This window comes from Cherax quadricarinatus, chromosome 84, assembly GCF_038502225.1.
Source record: "Cherax quadricarinatus isolate ZL_2023a chromosome 84, ASM3850222v1, whole genome shotgun sequence".
Lineage (NCBI taxonomy): Eukaryota > Metazoa > Arthropoda > Malacostraca > Decapoda > Parastacidae > Cherax > Cherax quadricarinatus.
The window spans coordinates 7,527,297-7,546,107 of NC_091375.1; the positions used below are offsets into that span (position 1 = coordinate 7,527,297).

Sequence of the window (18,811 nt, forward strand, 5' to 3'; positions counted from 1 at the left end):
CGCTTATTTAGCAGTCACACATGATAAACAAGTGGTAAAAACAATGGATTACAGTGGACCCCCGGTTAACGATTTTAATCCGTGCAAGAGGGCTCATCGTTATGCGAAATAATCGTTATGCGAATCAATTTTCCCCATAAGAAATAATGGAAATAAAATTAATCCGTGCAAGACGCCCAAAAGTATGAAAAAAATTTTTTTTACCACATGAAATGTTAATTTTAATACACACAAACTGAAAAAGGCATGCACAATTACATGACACTTACTTTTATTGAAGATCTGGTGATGATTGATGGGATGGGAGGAGGGGAGAGCATTATCTTCTTACTGTTTAGAAGGGGAATCCCCTTCCATTAGGACTTGAGGTAGCAAGTCCTTTTCTGGGGTTACTTCCCTTCTTCTTTTAATGCCACTAGGACCAGCTTGAGAGTCACTGGACCTCTGTCGCACAACAAATCTGTCCATAGAGCTCTGTACCTCCCGTTCCTTCAAGACTTTCCTAAAATGGGCCATAACATTGTCATTGAAATAGTCACAAGCACGGCTTGCAACAGCTGTGTCAGGGTGATTTTCATCTATAAAGGTTTGCAGTTCAACCCACTCTGCACACATTTCCTTAATCTTTGAAGTAGGCACAATGGATTCCACAACTGGCATAGGCTTCTCAGGGTTAACCCCAAACCCTTCAAAATCTTTCTTAATTTCCATACTAATTCCCACCCTTTTTACCACAGGGTTGGCACTAGAAGCTTTCTTGGGGCCCATGGTCACTTATTTTCCACAAACAGCACCGAAAACACTGTAATAATACGAAATATTCCGAGTGTATGCTTGGATGTTACCGCGGAGGCTGGCTGGTAAACAATGGGACGGCCGGCACATGTGAGGGCACATTGGACGCGTCTCGGACGAAAATCGGTATGCGGGTTTTTAATCGGTATGCGGGGCAAAAATTTTGCGATAAAAGTAATCGTTATGCGGAAAAATCGCTATGCGATGCCATCGTTATGCGGGGGTCCACTGTATTATGAAATGTTTCATATGACCTGGCAGGATATGTTTACACTGGCTGAGAATGTGTGCAGGAGGCAGCTTTGTCTGCGCGCTGGGGACTGGACAGGTTCCATACGATCAGCGAAAACTGAAGCCAAAAATCGACGAAAAAAAGTCAGCCAAAACCGAAATCGGTGATAACTAAGATCGATGAAAACCAAGGGTCCACTGTACTATATTACATATATTTTTCAAGTTACAGTTAAAAACCTGGTGAGCATTTTTTGAGTAATAGTTTTAGCCTCCCAGCTCACACTTACAGCCTTACAGTACTGCAGTTTGCATTTTCCCCTCTATAACTAGTCTTAACTGTGGCCCATTGTTAGCAGTGACAGTCATTATTATGCAGACCATCAGAATCATATTAATTAAGCCAGCTTTTTTATACAAATCACAACCTGTCAATAAGATTATGTACACAGAGAGGTCTGTTACTCTTTCTCTCTTCGGGTATATATGATGAATATTTTAATTTCACTTTTATGGATTCGAGTATTTTTGATGGGTGGTTACCAGGTTGTATGCAGGCTTAGGAGAAGTATTGGTGTGGCAGTATAGTTTTGGATGAGTAAAAGGAAATACCAGTTAGCATTATTGAGGTAAGAACTTTGTGTAGTTTTAAATATAGGTTGGAAAAATGCATGAATGGGTATGGGTAGGTGACAGTTTGCCTGCCTAGCATAGACCAGTAGGCTTACTCCAGTGCGCTTTCATTCGTGTGTTCATGACTCTTATGTACCTGATATATCGGCTGTAAAACAAATTAACCAATCAACCAACCAAACTGTCAGGTGCTTGCATCTTTTTACTGCTCACACGTTTTACTCTGCGTTGCTTCCTTCATATATCTAACATCTTTTCTTATTGTGTTCTTATAGTCATTACACTCTTCATTTGCATAACTCACCTGGCGCGCGCATCTTACGAACCACTTAGCAGTAACGTTGATCTTTTAACTAATTTGCTGCAAGCCATCCCTGGCATGTTCCCCTATAAGTTGAGCACTTAACCTAGGTATAAGAATGTAATGTATGGCTGCTATGGACAGTTGGTGTCCACTAACACCAACACATCCTCTAATTTTTAAGGTTTCAGGTGAAGACTAATAATGCTATACAATGGAGCCCCTGTCATACATACATCATCTGTTTTTACTTGTATTTATTTCATAGGAGAGATAAACTCATAGGGGTCATACAGAAATGAGAGGCATCAAATACTGTTCAAGGGAAGGTAGAGTTTAGCTCTTATTCTGTTTGATCAAGACATTACTGCCAGAACAGCACTTCTCCCCCCACATTGAGGCCTCATTTTGTTATTTATATAAATACTTAATATAAGCTGGCCTAAACAGATCTAACCAAAATAAGTACGTACTCCACAGGTAGTGCTGTTTGAAGTATATCAGGCTTTTTCTTTAGGACAAGATGTATATCACATTTCCTTGCTAGAATACGATGGATAAGTTCTTGGTTATATTACATGATTCTCGTGTAGTCATCCTACCTTGTGGTAATTGCCTTGTTCTCTTGTACCTTATCTCTTACACACATCTTTCTATAGTGGTCCCACAAGCAAATTTTGTCTGGCTGCCAGTATCATTCAGCCCAGGATGTCAGGTCCTGACTTCCAAGCTGAATTGTTCCTCTCTACACCCTCACAGATGGAGTGGCTTGCGATCCTTCTGGTAAGGCAGTGATAATTCTGCTATGGTTACCCTACCATAATGCCAGTATTATTGAATGGATAAGCTCTATTAAAAAGCCTGTCGAGTGATTTTTTTCTCGACGAAGAAACCTTTACTAACACTGCTCATTCTGCATCTACTACAGAGAAGTGGTTCATGCTTCATTTGTTGCAGAATGGATCAAACAAGCCGTGACCAAGGCTGCTAACAAGAATTAATGGACCAAAAGGATCCTCATTGATCTTGCTGGTGCCAACAGCTATGACCAAAGTGATGGGCTTGGTAAATCTGAGGCAACGATTCTTGATTGCAGTTAACAGTCATTGAGATGAAACAACTTTAAGATGCTCAAATAAAAGCAGCAGCACTCATCCTGACTCAGCTCATATTATGTATTCCAGTTAAGCACTAAACCCAAAAGGGACATATTTCACTGTCAGCTCAGAGGTGTCAATATTACCATGGTCATTTGTGGTCAGTGTCTGGGCTTCACGCTCGCTGCCTTTCACATATGAAACAACTCGCCTGGTTTTCCCCCTTAAGGTGTTAATTGCTTTCTTTTAAGAGTAAGATGAATATTTTCTTAACAGTTTTTAATATAAAGCAGGTGCTACTTTAATTAGAGAATGTAATTTGCAGTTTCCCTGCTCCTAAGCATGGTAGAGGTAGCCTTATTAGGCAGGTGTTTGAGTACTCTCCTGGACACAGTGTCAACTGGCATCTTCCAGGCCAAGGTGGGAGACTTCATAAGGCTCAAAGATCTTCAGTTACCCACATTATTCTCATTGATACCAGCCAATGTGTATCATTAACTCCTAAAGTGATTCTCTCTGTGAAGACATTGATGCTGATTTATTGAAGTCTTTTGTGCTAGATTGTTTATTTTAAGGGCAAGCAATTTGCCTGGTTTTATACATATATTTATTGTTGCTATTTGCTAAATGCTCACAGGCTATAAAGCACCTTTTATTTAAATATGGATCTGGAGGTGGTTGAGTGAGCCAGTGTATATATCTTCAATAACAGTGTTACCTTGAGTACAAAACTGTCTGTCTTTGTAATCACAAGGGCTTGTATACAGCTTTACTTTATGATTTCCATAGCTCAAAAGTATACTTATGTTACACAATCAATAATAATGGACTAAGCGTTTAGTGATATAACCTTGCGAGTTGAGCATTTCCCTTAATTATGATAATATACTTCATGGCATATATTTCACATGTTTAAACTGGAGGTGCATGTGGTGTTACACAATCAAGCTTTTGAAAGTTAAAGATTCCAAGTTAATTTTGAATGTCTCACTTTCTTGATCTGTCTCTCTAGTCATACTAGCATTATTACTGACATTAAAGTCCAGTTTAAATGCTTGAAGTACATTATTATAATAAAGGGAAATGCTCAACCCGCATGAATTATTCTGGGGAATGAGAAGTTTCATTCACCCAAGGATGGGCAAGTAATATGCAAGCCTCCCTCATCAGCAGCAAGGGACCAAGAAGTATATAACACAGAATTTATCCTGTCCTCAATTTTCAGGGATAATTTTCTCAATTCTCAACATAGAGGAGATATGCGCTGCATTAAGGAATAAGATGCAGTCAGTAGGCTTTAAGCCAGACAAAGAAACTGGTGGTCGTTGAGTCTCACAAGACAGTACTTATCTGTGATGAAAAAGTTTTCTTTTGCACAGTCTTACCATCATGTCACTAACCTTCACTTGCTCTTGAGACGTAAGAATATTAATGCAGTAGTACCCCGAGTTTTGAACTTTCTTTGTTCAAGTGCCGTTACCGAATGAATTTGTTCCCATAAGGATTAATGTAAATTAGATTAGTCCATTTCAGACCTCCAAAAATACCCTTACAAAAGCACTGACAATAAATACATTTACATAATTGGTCGAGTTGGGAGCAGTTCAAAACTCGGGGTACCACTGTATGTTATATTTTAAAACTAACACTAAACTAGTACAAGTTAGTGCAATGTGTGTAGCAAGAGCTGACAGGATCCAGGTAGGAATTACAGTGGACCCCCGACATTCGATGCATTTTAATGCAAAAATTTCGCCTCGACATTCAATGGAAAACCCGACATTCTATATGATTCGTGTCCACATGTGGCCTGACCTTCCCCGTGTGTGCCAGTGTTTACAAGCCAGCCAGTGTGCGCACATCTAAGGATACATTCGGGACATTCCATATTATCACTGTTTTTGGTGCTTGTTTCTGCAAAATAAGTAACCATGGGCCCCAAGAAAGCTTCTAGTGCCAACCCTTTGAGAAAAAAGGTGCTAATGACTATTGAAATGAAGAAAGATAATTGCAAAGTACAGTGGACCCCCGGTATTCGATATTAATCCGTTCCTGAGAGCTCATCGAATACCGATAATATCGAAAACCGAATCAGTTTTCCTCATAAGAAATAATGGAAATCAAATTAATCCGTGCAAGACACCCAAAAGTATGAAAAAAAAAAATTCCACTACATGAAATATTAAGTTTAATGCAATAAAATAATTACAATAACAATAAAATAATTGACACTTACCTTTAATGAAGATCTGGTGATGATTGATGGGATGGGAGGAGGGGAGAGGTGTTAGTGTTTAGAAGGGGAATCCCCTTCCATTAGGGCTTGAGGTAGCAAGTCCTTTTCCGGGGTTACTTCCCTTCTTTTAATGCCACTAGGACCAGCTTGAGAGTCGCTGGACTTCTGTCGCACAACATAACTGGCAGCCTCACCATGCCTAATCACACTATGTATGCCACTACGATTCTTAAATCTTTCAAACCAACCTTTGCTGGCCTTAAATTCACTCACATCACCACTAGTTGCAGGCAATTTCTTTACCAAATCATCATGCAACTGCCTAGCCTTTTCACAAATGATCGCTTGAGAGATGCTATCTGTTTTTCATTTATCCACACCAATAACAATCTCTCAACATTTTCTAACACTTGCGGTCGCTGTTTCGTAATCACAGTTGCACCTTTTGCAAGAACAGCTTCCTTGATTGCCGTTTTCCAGGTCACTATAGTAGAGATGGTTGATTGGGGTTTATTATACAACCTGACCAGCTCCGACACACGCACTCCACTTTCGTACTTTGCAATTATCTCTTTTCTTCATTTCATAAGTCATTAGCGACTTTTTTTTCTCGAAGGGTTGGCACTAGAAGCTTTCTTGGGGCCCATGGTGACTTATTTTGCAGAAACAAGCACCAAACACAGTGATAATATGGAATGTACCGAATGTATCCTTAGATGCGCGCACACATGGGGCAGTTCAGGCCACACGTGGACAGGTCTCGTACGAATCGTATCGAATACTGGGTTTTCAATCGAATGCCGAGGAAAATTTTTTTGCGATATAATGCATCAAAAACCGGATTTATTGAATACCGATGCCAACGAATACCAGGGGTCCACTGTACGAAAGTGGAGTGCGTGTGCCGTAGTGCATGATGATTTGGTAAAGAAATTGCCTGCAACTAGTGGTGATGTGAGAGAATTTAAGGCCAGCAGAGGTTGGTTTGAAAGATTTAAGAATCTTAGTGGCATACACAGTGTGGTAAGGCTGCCAGTTCAAGTCCTAATGGAAGGGGATTCCCCTTCTAAACACTAACACCATCCACATTCTCCCCTCCTCCCATCCCATCAATCATCACCAGATCTTCATTAAAGGTAAGTGTCAATTATTCTATTGCATTAAACTTAATATTTCATGTGGAAAATTTTTTTTTTTCATACTTTTGGGTGTCTTGCACGGATTAATTTGATTTCCATTATTTCTTAAGGGGAAAATTAATTCGACTTTCGACATTCGATGAGCTCTCAGGAATGGATTAATATCGAATGTCGGGGGTCCACTGTATATCTTAATGATTGGTAATGTGCTGGTCTGGCAGATTAAAGATTTGTTATTGTGGAGAACATAACTTGCAGTACAGTATGGTTGTATTTGTGGGCAGTAGGTCAACAGTGTTCTGGAAAGCTGTCACTCCATGAGACATTTAAACTTTTTTTTCTTTCATCAGAGATGAATATAGCCATGTGTAGAATATTGTGATGGTGGTTGAAGAAACTTTATAGCACTTTAGTTTTAAAATTGAGTGATTGCCCAGCAAGAACATTCATACACATATACTACAAGTACATTAACATTATTATTACAATCAAGGCTAAGTTCTAAACCCACAAGTACATCAACACATAATGAACATTTGTTAACAAGACAAAAATAACAGACACAAACACAGGTGTATATTTTGAGCTTCTGAAAAGGACCTCAGTTGGTTGTCAAAATATACATGGATGTTTTTCTTGTTTTAGTCTCCATGTGGTTTAGTTCTCCAGTTTACATACATCTGCCTCCCCTTTATCCTCCTCAGTTGCTACATCTTTTAGTCATGAATCTCTTGACTGGCTGATATTGATACTTGTGTTACACACGCTGAACAAATTTCTGTTACGTGCAGCATAAATGAAGAAGATTTGTCACATTGAAAAGTTTCACATGTAAAACTCAAGTCGCCGAGAACAGAATAAAATTTTTTGTTGATCAGGAAGTGTTTATTAATATCTTCTGAAGAATGCGAGGCAATTGGGTTTGATCCAAGGAAAGGAATGATAAGTCCAGTTCCTTGAATCAGGGATATTACTATTTTTATTCTTGGAATATTGTTAAATCCAAATCAGAAATACTCTTTAAACTGCATTATAAGGAAAAAATATGAAAATATAGTTTTCATATTTTGCAATACTACTCTCAAAAAAAAAAAAGTCCAGCAATTTTAGAAAATTTTAATTCTAAAACTTAGTTTTGAAATTTGAACTGAAATTTGCTCATGCAGATAATTTAGCATTCTTGGTTATTAAAACACCAGAAAGGTAACAGATCAAATTGAACAATTATTATATTCATGTGGAGTGCTAAACCCTTAAGGGTCAAACAGTACTGAACAATAGCCTGAATAAAACACCCAAGACAAATTACCATCACAACAAATTAAAATAACCATTAGTTGATTGTCAAAACTCCAGTAATTACAGTACTAACAAACATGGTAAAATTGAACACTTGGTATATAGCAGGTAGTCATAATTCGTCCAAAGCAAGAGTAGGTCCAATTCCTTGGAACAGAGCCCTTTTTGCATTAGGATTTTTACAAACATTAACGTGTAAGTGATGCAGTATACCTGGCATGCCCAAGCAATGGGAGGGGGGAAGACTGATACTGTCTTACCAATGTTAGGCTCAATATGCATACATCGTAGGTCATACAGTGCTGAGAATGCGAGTCAGATTTAATCCAAGGAAGAGGATCAGTCTAGTTCCTTGGATTAAGAACCCCTCACCAGAATCTAGGTACCTCCCTTGAAGGCTAACAACCCACAAAGTAAACATTATCATCAAAGGAAGGTACAAGGACATTTAAAAGCACTCACATAATACCAGCTAATTCAAGTGGTAATTTTTGTTATACATTTCCTTACAAAAATCATGTTTATAAGGTATCCTAAACTCGCCAGTACAATCCCCATGTCAGTTACACGAAATGTTTATGAATTATAATTATTATTATAATCAAAAAAGCACTCAACCTATTATGAATTACGAGTTTATGTAAGTTCAAGATAGTACTGAAAATAATCTCGTTTTGGTTTAACCCGTAAATGGTCCAAATGTATATATACGTTTTTACCGCTAGTGCCCCCAATGTATATATACATTTTATTTGTCATACATTCAACATTGCCACGATAAGCCTGAGTCACCTAGACATAAGAGAATGGGTGTGCACACTCACTGTGTGCCATATTAAAATAATTGGGGATGCCTGGGTACCGTATGCTCTTTTTTCCTATTAAAAATTTTTTTTTTTCCTCAAAAAATTTGGGGCACTACGGGAGAGAATGTATATACGTATACGGGTTAAAGAATGCCTAGTTAGCTTCTAGAGAAATTTGCTATGAAAGGAGCATCAAATAGTAGTGTGCTATATTGCATGTATTGTAAATAGTTACCAAAACATTATTTTTTTAAACAATATTGGCAAAACCCCGAGTGTGAGGTTGACCTCATGCCAGATGCATGCTAGTCAGTATTCATAGTTTGGTCAGTCACAGCTGTAGTTGCTGTGTGTTCAGGTTAACCTAAAAGTTCCGATGACGGAAGAACTCTTAGCACTGTAATTATATTTTTGTAAAATGTATAAAATATTTTTATTTGAAATTAAATAAGACTCCTAGATCATCTGAAGATTATCTTAAGGAAGATGGTAAAAATAGAGGTATGTAATTTTTAACTGGAACCATAGTTATGGTTCCAGTTAAATATAGTGACCTCCTTACTAAAATTTACAGAAAGTAATTTAATTTACCTTACTTATAGAGTTTAAGTAATTATATTCACAGGGAAGCCATTGAAGAAAGAGGAAACCTTCAAGTGATCATTTATCGTTCTTTGGTATAGTATTAAAGTACTGTATTGCATATTTTGAGTACTAGAATAAGAAGTGTATCCTTGCCAGAGTGAAAGTTGATGTATCTGTAGACACTTTGTTATCATGTACAATCTTATGTCATGCTCTTCAACACCATTATTTAACACTATATATATAGGTATTGTATAGAAAAATGTGAATAAATCATGGATAAAATATTTTATTTCTGACCTTTATATTGAAGTTTTTGTACTCATGAGTTTTGCCAAGGAAATGGGAGGCAGGTTCAGTCCACAGGGAGCAGAAGCCTTTCACTGGCATCAGGGACTCTCCCTTACTGGGGAAAATGTTCTTTAACCCAGTGAAACCTTGGGACAAAGTATCACTGGCAACAAATTTCAGATAAATGGACAAAAAAAAATCTATGTTAGTGCTTGGCAAGTCAGCTGCAGAGGCTGTCAATTTAAATTATCAATGCACCCAACCAAGTCTACTACATTTGTTATCAATGCAGAGGACAGTCTGCTGCACTTCAATACAATTATCATTTTTCATGCGAGTACTAAATATTTGGGGATCACATAGCACCAGTTCAATGCGAGGAAAGGGAAGTGAAGTCTAGGTCCTTCAGATCAAGAGCTCCCTCACCAGCATCACAACACCTCCCTTGACAAGATGGATTTTCATTAAAGCAGACTTACCCATTAGTCTGTTTCACTCTATACTGTATCCACAAAAACCCATATAGATCATATAGCATTATTGAACAATAGCTGATAACTATACTCATATTTTTATCATGAAAAATGTTTTCAAAACATCTTGGTATCCATCTAGTACCTCACCATTTTCCTGTATGGACATCAGTGAATCCTCTAATAGGAGGGAGGTGGTGTACATTTCCAAAACTTTCGAGTTGCAAAATTAAATTGTCACTATCATCCAGTTGTCTTTTAAACCAGACACTAAGTCAGGTATAACCTCTAGTACTATATATATTTTTTTTGGGGGGGGGGGGTTCTAAAAAATTGTGCTAAACCTATAAAGGTCATATAGCACAGCAGGGCAGGGGTATTGGGTAGCAAGATCAAAACTGAATATAATTTACAATAATTTTATTTACCTTTTCATGGTAGATATCCAAGTTAGAGCTGTAAATTTTCACTAGCATCTATTTTAAACATTAGGGTCTAAGTTTGTCCTTGCATAATACTATGGATATCAGTCCTTGTCTCTGAACACCACATACCCATACCACTGTAATGACTGCCTCAACCTTTATTAGTTCACATTTATGGTTAACACTGAGAACCACAGGCTTCCTCTTGGCACCATCACCTGCTTTAGAATCCATTGTTAATTGCACCCTGCCTCAGTGGGAGACAGCCAATGCTAATGGTCGCACAACACTAAACACGGAATGTTGGAGACAATGACAAGCATGTGCAAGAGCCCTACAGCTCAGGAATAATGAAAACACACGTTCTGCAAGTGGCTGCTCTGGCCTGTGCCAGATAACCATCAGACATCAGGCTTGGTTTGATTTTTCAGAAGAAACCACACACTATTGCTAAGAGCAAAAATCCAGAATTACTGTTTTTTCCATTTTGTCTGGCTAATTCTTTTGTTCAAAATGACTGAAATCCTTTAATGAAAAATTTCAAACCTTTTTTTTTCTTGTCCTGAAGGCAAACTATTCTGTTGGACAAATACTATTCCTCCTTGCTTACAGCTGCACTGGCTGAGACTTCACTTGCTACAGCATGAGCTAAACTAAAAGCTGTCCAGTGCATGTAGACCCATATACAGTACTCATTTCTACTTGCCTGGAAAAATAAGTTAGCCACTACATTTGTAGCTTTCAGTAGGCAATACAGCTGGATGTTGATATTGGTAAAATGGAATGGTCAGTCTTGTCCATTTAAATCACATGGCTCACCATGCAGTCCAGTGATGGGTTCTGTGCATCTATGTATTTGCTAGCCAAACTCAATTCACCAGCTTTATGTTGTCCACCATGTGGATCTTGGGCTTACATGAGCAGCAATTATGCAATGTGGCAGCTCAAAGTGGGGGACTGACCCACCCATGGTCTGTGATGATGAGCATCTGACTAAGATCAAACATGAATCAGAAGATACTCATTCTTGTGAACCTTTGGCTGCTCCCAGGCCCTCTGTTACTGTATATATCCCTCCATTAGCCCCAAGATCATAAACATATTAGCTGCCTCCCAATGTTTCCTCCATGCAGAGCAAGTCCACTCAAGGATGGAGCACGGCACCAGACCCAGTAGCACAAGCTAGTCAGGTCCAACTCACACTCACCCATGTATAATGAAATAATCAAATCAGGTGCTAAACCTGTAAAGGTCATATAGCACTATCAATGACTTACCAAATTACAGTGCTTCAGCTTCAATCAAAATGTAATGGCAATTTGCTACGAATCCTTGCAATATCTGATGAAACGTTTCTCACTTGGCTATCAAAACGAACTCCAGATAACACTCGTATCTCCACTACATGACACCTGTCTTTAATGGAAGACCTTCACTTGCAAATATGGATAAAATTCTTTATACTGCAAGGCTGAGAACATGCAAGAACTAGTTCAGATAATTTTTGCTTGAACTGCTCAAAAGGGTAAAAGCTGAGCATGCACAAAAAAAAAAAAAAACAAGATCTAGAACATTAACACACATTTCTTAAGTGCCATTTATTTAGAATGACAATCTATGAGGATACATTTTATTCCTGAGCGTGAAAACAGAGCCCAGATATCCAAAGAGCATTTTCTTATCTTCCCTCTTCTTAATTGCAGACACAATCAGCTTATCAACCACAGCCTGATCCTTTTTGCGCTGTTCAGATGGGACATATTTCTGAAAATTGAAAAAAAAAAGTTAGTTGCAGCAACATGGATAATGGAAGATTTTTCTATTCTTAGTAAATTCCATCCACTGAATGTAGTATGCAATGATTAAAAGTTAAAGAATTTAGATCACTTCAGTTATGAAACACTGTTGATAGGATTATAATACAATACAGTACATTTCCATTACCAACAACTTAATACTAAAAGATTACATGGAATGAGAAACCTATAATCAGTATGTCTAGAATTATAAACAATATATATCACCCTAAATTTAAAGCACATTCAAAAGAGGGTGGAAAGGGTTATGATGATGAGAGTGTATAAACAGGGTTGAAGGAAACAAAGGTAGGGGGTCATCTAGGAGAGGGTTGGAGGATGGAAGTAAGAGTAATAGGGGCTTCAGCAGACTGGTATAGCATGATACATCATAGTAAGCTGAACAAAGTAGTTTTTAAGGCTTTACAAAGTGCCTTGACTATGTAAGTCACTTAGTGCTCTTAGCAATAAAAATGAATACAATACAGACAATACAAAGATGAAATTAACAAATAGTAAAAACCATAAACAAATAAAAGGCTCAACACAAACAGTATCATGCCAAGTTAAAAATCTAATTTATATTCAAAACTTATAAATTTCCCTAGGTCCCTATAGGTTCTGCAGTAATTATAAAAACCCACATCTTGCCAAAAACTGAAGAAAAGACCAGCAATCCTACCAGTGTGTAAAATGATTACAAGTTTCCATTTTACACATCTGGCAGAATGGTAGTAATTCCATGGTTGGTTGTCTACCAACCTACTACCTACAGTTACTCTTGTTGGATCACAACACAATACAACCAAAGTATACATTTTTATAATGAAAGACAAATAAAGCCTCTCCTTACTTAACAAAGGAGTTCCGTTCCTAAGACCACATCGGTAAACGAATTCGTCACTAAACGAGGAGCATACTGTAATGGTAGTGGGTGTGTGTCAACCATCTTTGAAATTTTAATGGCACCATTTATATCATTTTTAGTAAATTTTAAATGTTTATACAGTAATGCACTGTATATTGTAATAAACAAAATAAGAGGAAATCAGCTCTAATATACATTATTTAGGTATGACTACTGGTCAGAGAGCCCGTTGTAAGTCCGAGTCATTGGTAAATGAGTACGTCGCTAAGCGAGGAGAGGCTGTATTATAATGAATCCCAACTCATCAGTATTACATAACATTCAACTATCGCAAAGAATGTCATCGTGTTTATTTCCCTTGCTGTGATGCACATTATGTTGAGAAATGTATGTTCCCTCACTAAGACACTTGAGAGCAACCCCACGTGTCAACTCTTGGGAACCAGCTACACCAGCTTAATAACTGTAAGACTGACAGAACATCAGGCATCACAGAAAGCTTGTGAAGCTTTCATCTGCCACATCATTAACACAAGGTGAGCATAATAACTCATTTGCTGACTTTGATGTGGCACAAAACTAAACTATGAAGTTGCACTAATAAAAAAAAAAATCTATACTAAGCACATAACTTACACCTGTAACTGTTCTTAGAAATCCAATAATGTTATCCTCAGTAAAATATTATGAGTCTGCAAGTAGAAAATGGTCACTCACCTCCACCAGACAAGCATTAATCTCAATACAATGAAATTCTGCCTTGCCCATTTTTTGTTACTTTTCTTTTTTTCTGCATCAGTTTGAACTGTGCTTTTAAAACTCAAAAAGTTACTTTTGCCTATATCAAAGTGAAAGCAGATTGTTGACAGGATCCTAGCAGCATTAAATTTTAATTTCCTAATTATTTCCACAGTCACTCAGGAGGTTAATGTTAAGTAAAACTACGAGTGACAGTGTCGGTAGGTATCAAGTAATTTTGAGGTACTTGGAGAGGGTTTCGGGAGTCAATGCCCCTGCAGCCTGGTCTGAGACCTGGTGTCATTGTGGATCAGGGTCTGATCAACTAGGCTGTTACTGCTGGCCGCATGCAAGCTGATGTACAAACCACAGCCCAGTTGGTCAGGTACTGACTTTAGGTGCCTGTCCAGTGCCTTGTTGAAGACAGCCAGGGGTCTATTAGTAATCCCCCTTGGGAGGCAACTGAAGAGTTTTGGGCCCCGGACACTTACTGTGTCTCTCAATGTACTCGTGGCTTTTCATCGGGGGAATGTTGCATCTCCTGCCAAGTCTTTTGCTTTCATTGGGAGTGATTTTTGTGTGCAGGTTTAGTACCAATCCCTCCAGGACCTTCCAAGTGTATATTATCATGTATCTCTCTAGCCTGCACCCAGTAATTTGGGTGCCTTATCGTACTTATGTGAGCCATGAAAATTCTTTGTACACTCTCCAGGTCTGCAATGTCGCCATCCTTGAAGGGGGCCGTTAGTGTACAGCAGTATTCCAGTCTAGAGACCACAAACGATTTGAAGAGAATCATCATGGGCTTAGCGTCCCTAGTTTTGAAGGTTCTCATTATCCAAGTAGATGAGGTAGATGCATTGTTGTGGTCTTTGAAGGCGAGACCCTCTGACATTATCACTCCCAGGTCCTTCACATTACTTTTCCGCTCTATTGTATGGTCAGAATTTGTCGTATACCCTGATACATTTTTAATTTCCTCAAGTTTCCCATATCTGAGTAGTTGAAATTTCTCCTCGTTGAACTTCATATTGTTTTGAGTGGCCCATTCGAAGATTTGGTTGATGCCACTTGGAGCCTCACGGTGTCTTCAATGGAGGTCACTGCCATGGTAATCCGGGTGTCATCCGCAAAGGTAGACACGGAGCTATGGCTTACATCTCTATGTCAGAAATGAGGATGAGGAATAGAATGGGAGCAAGTACTGTGCCTTGTGGAACAGAGCTTTTTACTGTGGCTGCCTGGGACTTTACTCTGTTTACTATTACTCTTGATGTTCTATTTGTCAGGAAGTTATAGATCCATCTACCAACTTTTCCTGTTATTCCTTTATCACGCATTTTGTGTGTTATACACCATGGTCACACTTGTCGAAAGCTTTTGCAAAGTCTGTGTATACTGCATCTGTATTTTGTTTATCCTCTACAGCATCCAGGACCTTGTCATAGTGGTCCAGTAGCTGGGACAGGCAGGAGCGACCTGCTCTAAACCCGTGTTGCCCTGGGTTGCGTAACTGATGGGTATCTAGGTGGTTGGCGATCTTGCTTCTTAGAACCCTCTCACTACAGTATCAGTATCAGCCTAAAACTGAGTACATACTGGTAAAGGCAAAAATTTTAATATCATCCCATCCCAAAGTTAAACTAGAGCAGGACCTCTGTGTGCATGCGTGCGAGAGATGGGGGGGGGGGGGGGTATGCCCCAAGAACCTGCTGCGGATACCGAAACCCCGGATAGTAGCAAACGAACCCTATATTGTTTTTTGTTTACATGCATACCTATTATAAAAATTTAACTGATAAGTTACACACATTAAGTGGAGAACTATCACTTTTTCAATGATGGGAAGCACTTCACTTGAATTTCCACTTTGAGGCCATTATTAAGCAAAAATAAAGGTTATTTATAGGCCATTGTAAACCGTGGATAACTGAAACCACAGATACCACACCTGCAGATATGGGGGTCCTACTGTATAAGATTTCTACATTTTGATACAATAACATAGGTAGCAATATTTTATGCATAAAGGAAAATTGTGATGGGTCAGTGATGCAAATGCAGTGTCTCTTTCCCTGATGAAATTATGGTCCTGGCAAAAATAAAAATTCATCCACTCAAAATAAATATGGCCAATTAATGACATTAGCTCGCAGTTAATCAGGAGTTATACAGTCTTGTCATTAAAGACATTAACCCTTTCACTGCCTCGTATATAGATCCATGTTACCGACACCAGGGTTGCTTACAAAGATCTATGTTTTGAGTTCAACTCCCTCAGATAAGATACGAGTATTAAGAGGGATGGAAGGCCATATTTAGCTAAATACCCTCTGTTTACCATGCCTCATGGTTAGTAAAACTTCACTCCCAGGTGAATTGAGAATCTTCTCTTCCCTAATGATAGTTGTAACTATTAGGAATATGGAAGTGACACTCAGGGTCCCTGAAATATTGCTGAAAACCCTAATGACTCTCAACCATCCACTTTTCAGCAGGTCTGTCTGGAACATGTCTAGTTTTACAATGCCATGCATAAGTCAGTAAGATTATTTAGGTACAGGTAAACAAATACAATTATCATGGTGTAAATTACCTAGGATAATCCAAAAAAGTTAGTGACTTTTTATGGGTTATCCTAGGTAACTTACACTATGTATGATAATTGTATTAGTGTGTACCTGTACCTAAATAAACTTGCTGGATGTGTTCCCGACAGACCAGCCTGAGAAGTGAATAGTCAAGGGTCAGCGGGGTTTTCAGCAATATTTCAGGTATCCTCAGTCACTTGCAGTCACTAAATATTAAAAACTATAGAACTCATCACCACTTCCATATTCCTCATACACAATCACTGTCTTTGCAGAATAAGATCCCAGAGTCTTCAATGATAAGGCTCCTGAAGGGATAAAAATATTAAACATTTGCTTGATACAGTGGACCCTCAGTTAACGATATTAATCCATTCCAGAGAGCTTGTCCTTAACCGAATTAATTTTCCCCATAAGAAATAATGGAAATCCAATTAATCCATTTCAGACATCCAAAAGTATTGAACAAAATAATTTTTTTACATTTTCCTACACAGAAAACAATGATACATGAAGAATAAAGCCATAACATCACACTTACCTTTATTGAAGACATAGTGATGTATGGAGAAGGGGAGAGGATAGAGGAGTTTACAATTGTTTAGAAGGGGAATCCCACTCCATAAAGACTTCAGGTACCAAGTCCTTATCCTGGGTTACTGCCCTCCTTTGTTTTTTAATGCTACCAGGACCAGCTTGAGAGCCATTGGACCCCTGTCACTCAAAAAAGTTTTCCAGAGAGGTCTGTTTCTGGCGTATGTTAGGAACTGTGTTGGGAGACACAAGATAGTCCTTCAATATGATACTAATATCAGCTCTACGCTTATTCATCTAGCACAATTCATCTAATATGACATAATAAACAATACTAATAACATAGAAACATGACATATTCTCTAAAATGAATAAAATACGTCATTAAGTATGTCACAAGTGTTGCCGTGTTGTTCTTGGGTGTATTAGGGCCACTGAAAGCATAAGCTGTACATAGTGGTGGAGGGAGGCGATAGAAACGGCAGTGTTGTCAGTCGCCCTACATAATTCCAACAACATTGGAGGAGTTAGGTTCGTGCTGTCCTTTTTCTATCGATTAATCGCTTAACTTACTTGCTACAATTAATGTTACACTTTATCGCTGGCTGCAGCTATAGCCTTTATAGACTCCTGCTGCTTTAGTATCGTACATAATGCAGAATCACTGAAAAAGGCACATTCTCCCCTCTCTCAGCCCTTTACCAAAGGGCTGGCCAGCACTAGCTTTCCTTGGGCCCATGGTGGCATGTTTAGTAGTTTTTTTTTTTTAGTTACAAGCACTAAAAACAATGGAATACAAAATGTATCACATGTACGCGTGGAATTGTCCGCAGTGGCTTGTAAAGAATGGCACACTGGAGTGGTCGGGCAGCTCAAGCTGTGCGGACACGTTCTGGATTAATGTCCTTAACTGAGCTTTTTGTTAGCCGAGCCAATGTTTTGATGCAAAAACGTATCGGTATCTGATTTTATCGGTATCTGATGGCATCGTTAACTGAGGGTCCAATGTACATAAAAACATCTAATCTTGCATAACACAACCTTCCTGTCAGGTCTCATCTTGCCCAAGAAGTATAGCATATGTAGCAACAGGATAAATCTGAAGGGTATGAGATCATTAAATACTGGAGGTATGTGTAAGGATGTCAGTCAACCGGTATAATGAAATATTATGCTTATATACGTGATATAAGCATTATTTTAGCAAAGACGAGTTCTATCTCGGCTATAACTGTCTTTCTGCTGGTGTAGCCATGACTGGTGAAACCAACGTGCTTGCCATCACAGTGGAACCACAGTAGTCAAACTTAATTCGTTCCAGATGTCAATTCAACAACCAAAGCAATTTTTCCCAACAGAATTAATCCGTTCCAGACCCCAAATGACAATATAATAATTTATTAAAAATGTACTACTGTAAAAATTAACAGTAAAAGAAACTGAAATACTGTATATTAATGAAAAATTACCTGACTATCTGTCACTGGAGAGCACTAATGGCATACTGGAAGCAGGTGAAGAGGAGGGGGTTATGTTACTGCTGGGAAGGAGAATTGCCTTCTATTAATATATCAGGCAACTGTGCTTCTGGTGTTGTTTCTCTTCTTTGTCTCTCTTCACAATTAACACCTTGTTCTGGCTCACTGGTTCTCTCTCACTAAAAGCCTGTCCAGTGAGGTTTGTTTCAGGATCCGTTTTAACACTTGTCTAAATTGAGACATTACACTGTCATTATACATGTTAGAGAGACAGATGGCCACTGCTTGGTCTGGATGGTATTTTTCAGTAAACTCCTGAACTTCACGCCATTTAGCACACATTTACTTAAGTGCAATGGACACATCATCTCTTCCCTCCTCTTCGTCTGATGACAACTCCTCTGCTGTAATCTGTTACTGCTCCTTCTGAAAGTCTACAAGATCTTCTGTGGTGAGTTCACTTCTATGCTCCTCCACCAACTACACATCATCAGT

The 18,811-nt window shown here is 38.5% G+C and overlaps 1 protein-coding gene across 1 annotated transcript in view; it reads right to left on the bottom strand.

The window, feature by feature from the left end:
- Positions 1-11,894: 11,894 nt before the first annotated feature.
- Positions 11,895-18,811, bottom strand: part of RpL6 (ribosomal protein L6) — a 43,328-nt gene continuing 36,411 nt past the window's right edge. The window contains exon 7 of the mRNA XM_053799371.1: positions 11,895-12,075. Coding sequence (XP_053655346.1) covers positions 11,914-12,075 — 162 coding nt within the window. The 3' untranslated portion in view covers positions 11,895-11,913. The remainder of the gene's footprint in view (positions 12,076-18,811) is intronic.